Below are 13,703 nucleotides of genomic sequence, written 5' to 3'. Positions count from 1 at the left end.
TTAGAACCAAAAATATCTCCAGACATTGCCAAATGACCTCAGGGAAGAAATCGCCCTCAGTTGAGACCCACTGTACTGGCTTTACAAAATAGCACCTACCTACCAGTGGTAATTTATATATTCCTTTAAAATCCTCATTCCTCAAGAGCTTGATCCATTATCTGCTATAGCGCTTGTGAGACCTCCTCTTCTACTGCTGGGCTACTGTAGCACCTGCCCCTCAGAGCTCTGCTCTTGTGAGAAGAACCATGGGAGAGACACCAATTCCCTACCCTGGGCCTCCCATTACTCCCACTGACATTCTAATCTTCTAGAAAGCTTTTTCAAAAGAAAAAAAAAAAAAACTCTAACATTTATCCCTTAATTATATTTATGTTGTCCACAAATAATATACAGAAGTATCACATCAACATATCAAAATAAAATATTAAAATGAGAATTTTAAGAAATTTTCTGTAAAAGTAAGCATCTACAGAATTTTGCAATTCCAAGTAATTAGCACCAAGGTGCTTCCTTATTATTCTATTTTACAGAGAGTTGGTTGTAACTAAGTGATAAAGGAGAGAAAAGTGTGTGTGTTTGCATCTACTTTGTTTTCACGCATGCATCATGATGTGTCATTTGACAGCAGCCTCATATTAAAGCAGTTTTTACCAAAGACTTGAAAACCTCCAGAAACATTCATTAGCAGCTATTCTGATGATGCTGACAGGCTTTCAACCTCATATTCTTACCGTATTAATCTAAAGATATTCATGAGTACTACCTGACATTACATTATCCATGGGCCTCTTTACAGAGGAAAGCAACTACAAACACCAGTGCATTCCATACTTCCCTGAGATGGAACTGCACAGGCAGACCAAGAGCTCTATCTCTGTACCCCAGGAATAGAAAGGAACAGAGACAGGAGAAAACCAGCATTAGCCAAGTGTTCACTATTTCTTTTATTCCTTATTAAACCCTACAGATCTGCCTGCACTGCAGGAGATCCAGGTTCAATCCCTGGGTTGGGAAGATCCCCTAGAAAAAGACATGGCAACCCACTCTAATATTCTTGCCCAGAGAACCCCATGGACAGAAGAGTCTGGTAGGCTACAGTCCATGGGGTCACAAAGAGTCGGACACGACTTAGTGACTAACACACACACACACAAACCCTACGAAGTACTTTGCCCAGATTGCTAAATGTTTAATTGCCCCAGGATTCAGTCTTTAGAATCCCTGACTTTCCAGAAAATTTTATCCACTCCTATAGCTATAAATACCAACTCCTAAATTTATATCTTCAAACCCAGGCTTAGTTAAGCTCCCAACTTTTAAATCTGTCTTCTCCATGTCACCATTTGACTGTCTCAAATTTAACACATCCCCCACCAATCTCCTTCCTTCTCCTTCCCAGATTACTATTTGACTACTTGCATTCACAGTTTTCTAATTGTTTAGATCACAAACATTCAAATCACTCTGGACATTTCTCTTTTTTCACATCTCACATGTAATCTATCAACATATCCTGGCGTTTCTTTCTTTGAAATATTTCCAGAATCCAATTACTTTTCACTCGTCAACCAGCAAGGACCCTGAATTAAGCCATCTTTATCTGAATTATTACAACTGAGACCTCCGTGTTTGCTTGTTCCCGTTTATTCTCCACACAGCAGCCAATGTAATTGTTTAAATTTCAAGTCCTGGCAGGTTTTTCCTCTTCTCAGAATTCCCAAAGGCATTACCATGCAGAAGGCCCTGTATGATCTGGCGGCCACCCCATTTCTGATTTCATTTCTCATCATTTGCCTCCTTAATCCCTCAGCTATTATTTCAAGTTTTGAAGTTATTTTTCCTCCCTGTGAAGTACACTCCCCTTAACACTCCTGTGTGTCTCTCCCTCATTTCCTTTATGTCTCTGCTCAAATGACACCTTGTCAGAGATTCTCCATCACCACACTATCTAAAATAGAACACCCTTCCTAGGCACCCTCTGTCTCCTCTATTCTTCTTCCCTTAGCTTCTTTTTTCAAGGAAATATTTGTCTTTATAAATAAATGTATGTATGTATATATACACATTTGTTTATTATGTATATATATGTGTATATGTGTATTTATAAGTAAATATATGAGGGGGGGGTGTGTGTGTATAAAGTTCAGGGCTAGATGTGATCCTGGACCATACATATATATATTTTAATGAGTTGGCAAATTTAGCCATGGCCAACTTTTTGTATAGCCATGAGCTAGAAATGGTTTTTACACTATTAAAATATTGTAAAAATTAAAAAAAATAAAGATGAATAAGCAACATAAACCATATGTGGCCTGCAAAACCTAAAGTATTTACTATCTGGCCTTTATAGGAAAAGGTTGCCAGCTCCTGTATTCATACACTATCCACTAGAATGTAGTCCTGGAGGGCAGGAACTGCTGTGTTCACCATTACATTTCAGCATGCAGGATAGTGCCTGGTACAAAGTAAATGCTAAATAAACATTTTTAAATGAATGAAAACAATGAGCCTTAGTGAGGTCTTGTGATTTGTCCAGGGTCACCCAGGAACTTGATAGATGAACCAGGATTCAAGCCCAGGTCCACTTGATTCCACAGCTGGATCCTGAGAGCTTTATGCAGCAATGACTTGAGCCTTCTTGTTTTCTACCCAAAGGCTCCCCCTTAGATTATCTCTAACATGCTATCTGAGCGACTGAACTGAACTGAACTGAACATGCTATCAGGTAAAGGAACCTGCAGAATAACACAATGGAAGAGAGACATGATGTATTGCAGAAAACCTTTGATAATTACACCAAAATAACATTTACATCTGATATCAATTATATTTACTTTTGAATATTTATTTGCCTGTGGGAGTTCACTGCGACATGCGGGATCTTCCATCTTTATTATGGCATGCCAGAGCTTTAGTTGCGGCACGCAGGATATAGTTCCCTGAGCAGGAATTGAACTCCAGACTGGAGCACAGAGTCTTAGCCACTGGACCATCAGGGAAGTCCGTCAACTATGTTTAATGTGCTTTCAAAGTCATCACCTGTTCTTAGCTTTACCAAGTTTCTGCATCAAGTAAGGTGTATACTACATCCTCATTTTATCTATTACAAAACTGAGTTTCAGGAAAGTTTAAAGAATTGGCTTTTACAAGTAGTGAGTAGCAGAAACAGAACAGTCCAGATCTACCCCTTTTAGTATTCAACTTTCCATTCTACCAACCAACATATAGCCCCACAACTCTACCGAAGGGCAACTGTAGTACTGTGGATATGGAGGGATTTTAAGAGATTGACATCACACATTACTAACTTCTAAGAAACCAGAAGTACTGCATTTTACTTGGAGTTTTATGATGTGCAAGAGCACCTCAGCTATAAACAGCCAACTACCAACAGTTATAGGCAGAGGCAAGTCAGAACTTTGAAATGAAAGCAATAAGTAGAATGATCTGCTTGACCATATCTTGGACTTTTATTGGTGTGACAATAGCACAGGGATTTTGAGCTGCCAGATGCATGATCATCTTAAAGAAAGAAGTCAAGAAAACTGACAATTATCTCAGCTGACACTAATACCCACAGCTGTCATCTCCTGAACTAGCTGCTATGTCTAAGCAGCCATCCATTGAGGCAGCTGATTTCAGAGCTCAGAGTATTTGCCTGAGAAATTATGTGTGTTTCATGGATGCCAAGGGTCAGCTTTTCTAACTTTGTGAATGCCAGTGGTAGTGTGCTTTTATTCAGGATAGAGGTCATGATGCCACACCCTGGAATTAACTTGAATCTGACACGCAGCTCTAAACTAGTCAAGATACCAGCTCAGGATGTGACAATCCAATTTCAAATGTCTGTTTCTGTTCCTATGAGTTCCCTTACACTTTGTTAGACCATGTGATATTTTTTTTTTTAATCTAGGAAACGTAGCCTCTATAAACAACAGCAACTGAGGCCACTGTACTAGATTTTGTCCATTTCTCACCTCTTCACTCACTGTAATAGAACACTACTCACTATAATATGGCAACTTTTAGAAAACTAAAATTAAAATGAAGTGTCATTTTCAGTGTTGGGATATGCAGGGGTTTTAAGAGTTAAATAGTTATGATTTTTAAGTCAAATATAATAATTATATTATAAAGTATTGCTTGGCTAGAAAATAAAATTACAATATTTCTCCAAGTAATTTCTATGAAAACTTGGGTAAGAAAAATTGGCAATCTACAGTATTAATGACAGATGGACCATTTCTTTTGGTCCAACTTTAAACTTATGCCTCTTTGTAAGAGAAATCTCTCAATTTCATTTGGAAGTAACATTAGTAGTTGTAATGAAGAAAATGGGACCAAGGGTCAAATATTTTACCTGAGAATCCGCCTTGTCAAAAACACACAACTTGAAAAGTAAGTCAAAGTCAGGTATTGGGTATCTTCTATGTACTTACTGTAATGTTTGGTGTGATGCTAAGTTCTTATATGGTATCTGGATACTTACATGCAGTATTCCAAGTAAAGCTGGTATATGGGAACTGTATCGTTGAGGGCTCTGTATTTGTATTGTTTTAAACAATATAACATATATCTTTGTTCAGACTTGAGAAAGAGATCCAAGATCTTGAAAAGGCTGAACTGCAAATCTCAACCAATGAAGAAGCAATTTTAAAGAAACTGAAATCAGTTGAGAGGACAACAGAAGACATAATAAGGGTGAGCATTAGCCGATTTGAAAATTATGACTCCCTCCCAAAATGATTCCACAAATAGTATATAATTCTTCAAAGTATATTCACATTTAGAATTTATTTTTAAACTGTATTAATCATGGAGAATTCTTTTCTCTTATAGTCTGTGAAGGTGGAAAAGGAAGAAACATCAGGAGGTATGTCTTGAGCAGTCTATGTTATGTCGAGCTAAGATATTTTTTGATTAGCCTGCTGAAATTTTTCTCTACTGTAAGTATATTCTAAATGTATTTTGAATTAATATGAATTTTACAGAGTCAGTTGAAGACATCTATGCTAATATCCCCAACCTTCCAAAATCCTACATACCTTCCAGGTTAAGGAAGGAAAGAAATGAAGGAATAGAAGATGACGAACAAAATAGAAAAGGTATATGAAAACTTTGTCTTCAGTGGTAGGTTCTCAAATTCATATTTTACAATATCATATATTAGCAACTTGCTGTAACATCCTATCCTTCCAGGTTAAGTACTGGTCCATTTTACAAAGTTCCATGAGGTAAGTCACTTGTATAAGTAGCAACAATGGGGTTACAGTATTTCTTTCATGCATTTTATTCCTCAGCAAACTAGGTAAGGACAGGGAAGATAAAGACCTAAAGGAGACAAGAAGCTCTTGAAACAAAGCTCCCTTGCTCAAAAATATCTCTCCCAACATATTCTGTGTAGTAGACATTAGAATAAGATTAAATGAATGAACAAAAGTATTCTCCCTGAGGTCAGGCATTTGCCCCTATGTGAGAATGGTTGCATGAAACTAATGTCAATGGCCTAGGGAAAATTAAGGCTTGTATAGGGGCAGAGAGGGAACCTTTGAATTTTAGAGTGAAAGAGAAGTGATGCTTTACCTTCAGGGAGCAATCATTCATTCATTCAACAAATACTCAATGCCAAGCTCAATGCCAAGCTCAGTTTTCACACTAGGAACACAGTAGTGAATAAAACAGCAAAAATCTCTGCCCTCATTCTAAGGGAGAATAAAAGCTGACATTCTAAGGGAGACAATAGATTAAAAATTAGGTAAATAAATGAAATATATTAGGAAGCAAAAATGCTAAAGGGAAGACTAATGCAGAGAAGGTGGAAAGGGCACATGTGGGTGAGTGTATTACAATTTTAGTTGGGTAGCCAGGGAAGGCCAAGAACCACCGGGCTGTGAGGGAAAGATGAAATGCAAGATGTCCCCAAAGAGGAAGATGGGGGACACAAAAACAGTCAGTGCCACATTGTTATGCTGCCCAGGATCCCGTTAGCTTTACTCTGCCAGTCACGATCCTGGCCATTAGGATCTTCCCTGAAGGAGGAAATGGCAACCCGCTCTAGTAATCTTGCCTGGATAATCCCATGGAAAAGGAGCCTGGTGGGCTACGGTCCATGGAGTCACTGAAAGTCAGCACAACTGAGTGACTGAGCATGCATACATGCATCGAGATCATGCCAGGGCCATGAAACAGATTTCAGCTTCCCCCAAATCAACCATTTCCGTTCCGTTGTTTTAATACAGCTGATACTGCTCTATTTTTAGCCCTTCTTCTTAAAAGTGGGAGTGAAAATGAAAAGAAACATAAGGCAAAATGAGAAGCATGTGATTCTAGCCTTCTTCCTCCCTCTTCAACACCGGTTCAATATTTAACCACCTCTTAGCTATGAAAACTTTAGAACACACCTCTCTAATTTCAACACATTGCAGGGCTGTGCAGCAAGGGTGTAGCATAAAATATACCTTGCTCAGCCTTTACCAACAGTAATGCACAGAGTAACATATTCTTCCTTATTAAAAAGAAAACTCTGATTCTTCCTACTGAGCAATATAAAAGAATGTAAATCTGTTGTGTCAGATTTTCTCATTAGAAAGGGAACATCTTTTGGTCTCCTAGTGAAAATCCTTACCATTTGGAACAATCAGCTTCCCTTCTTCAGTCTTTCCCATTTTTTAGTAATTTCATACATCCTTGCACAAAATCCCATGTCATTAAAGTTTTAGTCTTTATATATTTAATGAATAAATCAGAAATTTTAAAAAGATTTCTCATAAAAGAATGTCAACAGGTATACTGGACATAAACACTATGAAAGCAAGTTACTTTGCAACAGGAAAAACTGACTAAATCGGAGATCAAATTTGTCTCTCAACAGCTTTGTATGCCATGGAAATCAAAGTTGAAAAAGATTTGAAGACCGGAGAAAGTACAGTCCTGTCTTCAATACCTCTCCCATCAGATGACTTTAAAGGTACAGGGATAAAAGTTTATGATGACGGGCAAAAGTCAGTCTATGCAGTAAGCTCTAATCACAGTGCAGCATACAATGGCACCGATGGCCTGGCACCAGTTGAAGTGGAGGAACTTTTAAGACAGGCTTCAGAGAGAAATTCTAAATCCCCAACAGAGTACCACGAACCTGTATATGCCAATCCATTTTGCAGACCTACAACTCCACAGAGAGAGAAGGTAACTCCTGGACCAAACTTTCAAGAAAGGGTAAAAATTAAAGCTAATGGACTGGGTAACGATGTGAATGGATCCATACACAACATGGACAATGGACTTGCAGAGGAGAGAGGTAACAATGTCAATCACATCAGCCCAGCTCGGCCGATACCTCATCCCCGATCAATGATTCAGCAAGCAGAGGAGATGCCCCACATCCAACAAAAGAGGCTGATGACTCCTTGGGAAGAACCAAATGTAATGCAGGACAAATATACTCCCTCTCCAAAGTCAGGACTGAGTCCCAGCAGAGCACTAGTTGAGAAGTCAGAACGCCAGAGTTCTTCACCCCCTTGCCAGGAGGATGAGAAAGACATTAGATATAATATTGTTCATTCCCTGCCTTCTGACCTGGATGAGAAAGAGCCCGTGACAATGATATTCATGGGGTATCAGCAGGCAGAAGACAATGAGGAAGAAAAGAAGCTTCTGACTGGGTATGATGGGATCATCCATGCTGAGCTGGTTGTGATTGACGACGAGGAGGAGGGTGAAGGGGAAGCTGAGAAACCAGCCTACCATCCCATAGCTCCCCACAGTCAGGTTTTCCAGCCTGCCAAGCCAACACCGCTCCCAAGAAAGAGAGCAGAAGTCAATCCCCATGAAAACACAAACCATAAATCTCCCCATAAAAACTCCATATCCCTGAAGGAACAAGAAGAAAGCTTAGGGAGCCCCATCCACCATTCTCCACTGGACGTTCAGATAGCAGGCGATGGGACTGAGGATCCATCCTTAACAGGTAACAGACATGACAAGGCTTGTCACTGCTGTTTAGTCATGTGACAATCTTCTCTTTGCGTTGTTACCAAGCCTTTTTGCTCTCAGCTTTTTCTGACGCTTCATAGACTAACTAATGCTAAGATTTTTTTATCAATGTTGATACGAGTTATTATTATCATAAGCGAAGTGATTAAGTCACTTCAAAAGAGAAAGTGAAACAAAAATTTGTTGCCTTATTTAGGCATTGCATTGATTGACCTTAGTAACTTGAAATTCATCTTCTGCCATGGTATGGTACTGTGTATGGATGTGTTTGAATCACTATCACATTGTCATCAATATTAGATCTTTTCCCAGAAGAAATGAAGCCAGCCCTTTTTTTGTGCCTCTTTGTGGTTTAGATTTCCTACTTAAGTTAACAAATTGCCTTAATTTTGCAAGAAAAAAACACAAAACAAATTTTATTTTTAGTGTGATATTTTATTACTTTGCTATATCTTGTTTCTCTACACTTTTATAATTTTATTAACTTTATGTCCTTCATTTTTCTACATTTTACAAAAGGTATCAGTTTATTCTACATTATAATATTTATGTCACATAATCTTCCCTAACTTAGACATTTTATTTTTTTATTTTCTAAATATTTGCATTCCATACATTCTCATTCCCTTAAAGTTTTATAGCTATCTAGCTTTTTTAGTATTGAATAGAAAATAACACTTTTTCTACAAAAGTGATAGCTCATCAATTTTAGATTCTTTATTATCACTTGAATATTGTATTCTACTTATTTATGAACAATAAATAAAAATATGATCAAACTAATTATAATAGCTGTACTTACAATTCCTAAAGACATAAATTATCCAGACATAAGTACTGGATCTGTGAAAGGGATAGTAATTTTAAATGTTCTAATGAGAGAATTCTCATTAAAAAGCAGTAACTATTAAGTCCCAGCTTATCCAGCAATCAAAGAACCTGATAATCTTGTAGAACTGTGGTAGGAACTAATTGGCAGCACAATTCAGGAAGGATTTTTCCTCTGTAACCCAGCAACCTAGTCTTAGGTTGCCAGTGATACAATAAAATGGACCTCTTCCCTTTTTATTAAGTAGTTCAATTAGGCATACCAACTGTAAATTTGATTATCTGAAGAATTTCTAACCTATTAGTAACTGTACACTTACATTATCTACCTAAATCAGAGTTTAATGGTGTGTCCCCACAAAAGAAACTTACTAAAAGTTCCTCTGTTTTGAGAATGAGCTTTGTTTATTGATCTCATTTTGCATCTTAAATCCATTTTTTAAAGAACAACATAGAAAACTTAGAAAAGAGGAACACACCCTTTATGGTCAAGAGCAGTGACATTACCCACTATAAAACCTCCTATTTTTTAACTTGGATGTTAGCCAACTCCTCCTGAACACCCTTATTCCTTCTCCCCTACTCGTATCAACACATTTACCACAGAGAAAAATATAGGAAGTGACTAATGTTTCCAGACAACACTAATCATGCCATTGAGCTAAAATAATGAAAACAGGAAGACTTTTCCAGACAAAGTAACAATACAAAGTTATGTTCTATCAATCAAAGCATCTTATAAACAGAATCCTCCAAATTCCTTGCTTTCTATCATAATACTGTTTTACATTCTTGTTTTCCAATTCAGCATGTGGATTACAGAACTGATATTTTTAAATGTGTGTCAAAAATAAGCATATCATATTGACCTCAGGGTCATCCATATACATAGAATTTATAGCCACCCATGCATTTTAATTTCACAAGCACCAAGTAGGTTAAGCTTCTCTCTATCCCCCTTCCCCCAAAATGCATATTGACTCTTGGAAATCTACCATTTAATTCAATTCCTTCATTTATGGTATAGATACCCTACTAAATATAAACATTCCTAGTAGGCACAGTAATAGTTAAGAACTATAAGTCTCTTTCCATTTGTGCAAATGTTATTATCAAAGTCTTATCTAAGAGCAATTTTTAACTTGGAAAAGAGCATGAAGGAGAAAGAAAGATGGAGAAAAGTGGAACCTGGGGATCCTAAAGACCAGATTTAGTTAAAACTTTGAACAGGATGAGATATGACAAGAAAATTTAGGCAAAGTTACATCCATTTGCTAAAGTAAGTATAACAGGGTCATGTTTAAAATATCTGGTTCAATGCCAAATACATCCACCAATGAGTGGCCATGTAATGTTTTACTGGGACTTTATTACTATCCCCACCAACTGAACAATTGGCTCCCTTTGGTAATCCTCCCCTACCTACTTTTGTACTTCTAGCTCTGTTCTCCCCTCTTATAGATGTCAGTGGTATTTCAGAATAAATAGGTAGAGAACCTCAGCTCCAGGGGATTCACAAGCTACTGGTGCCAGAATTGCCAACCTGTGGCAACCATTAGAAGCCAAGGGATACTGAAAGTAAGGAAGCAAGCTCTCTTCTGTCAAGCTAAAAACAATCAAAACTGTGTCTGGATTGCCATAGGGAGAGGAAATAGAGATCAGAGAAGAATAGAAAGGAAAAGGAAAAAGAGAGGTGATAAGTCAGGTTTTTTTAGCTGCTATACCAAGGGGCTTTCTCATTGCCTGTTCCCACACAGCTACTTGGAACTCACTTACCATAAGCCTAAAGAAAGAAATAGCAGAGTCTAACAATCTAGAATTCTTTTTTTTTTTACCTTAAGAAATGGGACCGTGAGCTACTGGATTGCCTCACTGCTGAGGATGCAGACATCCAGGATGTCCTGTAACAACTCATTGACGGTCTATAGCAACTGGGTAGGCCTGCTTCACTGAATCTAAGTTGAGGAGTAGCTGTAGGGAGGAGACTTTGCCCTTGCCTTAAAAGAGACCTTCAAAAAGTCCCTTAAAATGGACTTTGCCCCTGCTCTTATTTTGGTACAGGAAAGGTAATGGTCCAAAGACTCAGAGTAAAAACTATAAAGATTTGCCTTCTGCCTTCAGTTTGCTTCTTGATGTGGAGGTACACTCCCATCATCAGGTTTCACCATCTAACATCTCCCAGCAATTGGGACCCTCTTCCTGGCTACAGAGCAAAGGAAAATTATCTCAGCTGGTCCTAAATTCAAGGAAATATTCTTGATCTTGCCACTGAAAATAATCATTTCCCTTAAAGTTTCCAGGCAAATAAAGCTCTTTGGTTTCATTTAAATGACAACATTTCATATAAGTATAGTGACAACATAATTGACCATGGTCTTGTTATAGTGTTGGATCCCAAACTTTCCCGTATTTGTGAAAAAGAGCTTCTTAGAAATAGGGTCACTTCATTTTTCAATACATAACTAATATATAACTGTGAAATGAGAGAATATGATTTCCTTTTTGCTTTTTTTTTATTAAGCAAAATTTTTCAAACAGCTAAATAGCTGGTGCTTGGGCAATATTACACGTAAATGCAATGATTGGTGCCTTGAAAGCATCTCTTGACTTTTGGAACATGACTGAGGCAGCTATAATCAGGTCTTAACTATTAAGAGCATGATACCAGTGTTATGAATTTTAAATCAAATTTTAAAAATGGTTTCTATACCTAATACATCATTAAGAGTGAAATATTCTCAAAAAGATAAATTTGCCATTTGAAAGTACTTCTATCTTGACAAAGACATTTCATAATGACTCCAACTCCTAATTACTAGTTCACATTGTTTCATTATTTAAAAAATGTGTTCTTGCCATTCTATACCTAAGGATGAAGCCCCTTTTGACAACTAGATTTGATGAGTTAAAAAATAACCCAACCATTATGAATTAGGGCTTATATCAATGCCTTTTTCTTTTTGTAGAACATAGCTCAGAAATATGCACAAAACACAGTTGTTGACCCATAGCTATTTATCTATGGCTAATACTGTTAATGTGCACTAGTCCTGTATTTACTCAACTTATGCTGTGTTTGCTTTATTAATATTTGTAGAAATAGGTTCCTTCTAGTTCTGAACCTGCTTCTTCCCTAAGTTAACCATAGCTTATTATTTCTACTATCTTTTTATGCTACTAAAACAATGCTCACATTGTTGGATAAAATCATCTGAGGTATGTTTCAAACTTTCCTGCAATCTATGAAACGGTCATTTAGAGTGAAAATTAAAGCTTTTTATAACTCTCTATTTTTTTCTTTATTTTACAGCATTAAGGATGAGAATGGCAAAGCTGGGAAAAAAGGTTATCTGAGAGGTGTACCATCTACATAAACATCCATTGAAGAAGAAACTAAGAAACATTTGCAGATTTCTCTTCTGGATATTTTGTTTCTTTTCCCTAAGATACAAAAAAATTATAATTATAGCCATATTATGCCATGTGGATAAGCAGTAGTCATTATTTGAAAAAATTCCAAAAAATGCTGGGGAGAACAAATGCTTAACTTTTCCAGTTACTTGATATAATTCAGTGGAGGGGAAACCAACATATTTTTATTGTATTGATACCAAAGCATTTCTAATAAGAGCTTGTTAAATTTACAAATAAAGGTATTTAAAATAGCCCAACTATATTTTATTAACTGACATTGTAATTTTGCTAACACAAAGACTGAGAGATTATAGGAAGTCACTGTGCCTTATCACAGAAATATTCATCTTCAACTCTGACGAGTGAATGTGCCATCCCAAGGCAACAAGGACTCAGGCAACTACATCCCCTGTCAAGGAACAATTCAATTGAGACTTAAAGCTCTTTGCATACATTTCAAAGGTGCATGCAATAATTATCCTCTTATTTGGGGACTGGATTTAGATTATTAGTGTACATGACTTTAAAGTTGATAACCAATATGTTCATTCTTCTTGAAATATCTTCTTTCATTCATTTCAATGTGAATTCCAGGGTACAGAGACTGATTATGGCCCAAGGCTGTTGGATGGAGGACTTCTCAAATTCTCAACACAAATCTGGTCTAATGTTCGACCAGTTCTTACAAATAAGTCAGAATCCTAATGCTAAAACTTACTAATAAAGTGTACCACACTTAATTCCTAAGTATTTTTTGCCAAGATGTTAAATCATGATTTGAAGGATACTCCCATAACAGTTCTCTCCTACTCTACCTTCTTATTCTGTCTTCTATCCAACAAGCCTCCAAAATCCACTCAAACACATCTTTCCTTGGATCCCCAGTGCAAATTACCTAGGCCCTGCCAAGTCTTTCAGTGAATAGTCTGTTTTTCTCTCTCAGGGAAAACACTGAATTTCCCTGGTAAGTCCATGATGAAATTATCTTAGCTACTGATGTGGAGGTAATGAGCAGTAAAAGAAGCAGATCCTGATGAGGACAAGAATTTACCTGGGGAGCATCAACCTCAGATGATTTGTTTGCAAAGGGCAGTTTTTCTCTAAGAGGAAAGAGCTCCTCAGCTGGCCTGAAATGTTCTGGGAAACCTGAAGGGTCAAATTTCAGAAGCACTTTCACAGAAACACCCCTATTCCAGGTCCAAGGGTACCATTCCTTCCCTTCATGCCTTTGGCTTTAGCATAAATGACGTGTCAAATCTGCACATTCTTTTGTAGCTCTGTCATGCTTGTGAATAAATCACTGGGTTTTGCTTTTGTATACAAAAATTTACTAGAACACTGCTTAGCACCAAGGAAGTGGTCAACAAACAAATGAATACAGTAAACAGTTCAGAAGGGGGAAGATGTAATCTACAAGGGGAAGCTTTGTAACACCAGTTGGTCTTAGGCAACATGAGCCAGAA

The 13,703-nt window shown here is 37.3% G+C and overlaps 1 protein-coding gene across 1 annotated transcript in view; it reads left to right on the top strand.

Moving 5' to 3' along the window:
• Positions 1–12,497, top strand: part of PALMD (palmdelphin) — a 60,056-nt gene extending 47,559 nt beyond the window's left edge. The window contains exons 4-8 of the mRNA XM_010831003.1: positions 4,593–4,707; positions 4,846–4,879; positions 4,998–5,111; positions 6,878–7,972; positions 12,137–12,497. Of these exons, the coding sequence (XP_010829305.1) occupies positions 4,593–4,707; positions 4,846–4,879; positions 4,998–5,111; positions 6,878–7,972; positions 12,137–12,180 (1,402 nt within the window). The 3' untranslated portion in view covers positions 12,181–12,497. The remainder of the gene's footprint in view (positions 1–4,592; positions 4,708–4,845; positions 4,880–4,997; positions 5,112–6,877; positions 7,973–12,136) is intronic.
• The last annotated feature ends 1,206 nt before the right edge of the window (positions 12,498–13,703 follow it).

The sequence above is a fragment of the Bison bison genome, unplaced genomic scaffold (genome assembly GCF_000754665.1).
Source record: "Bison bison bison isolate TAMUID 2011002044 unplaced genomic scaffold, Bison_UMD1.0 scf7180017864519, whole genome shotgun sequence".
NCBI classification, from domain to species: Eukaryota; Metazoa; Chordata; class Mammalia; order Artiodactyla; family Bovidae; genus Bison; species Bison bison.
Note: the sequence above shows the minus strand (reverse complement) of the source record. Positions and strands in the feature narration are given on the sequence as shown.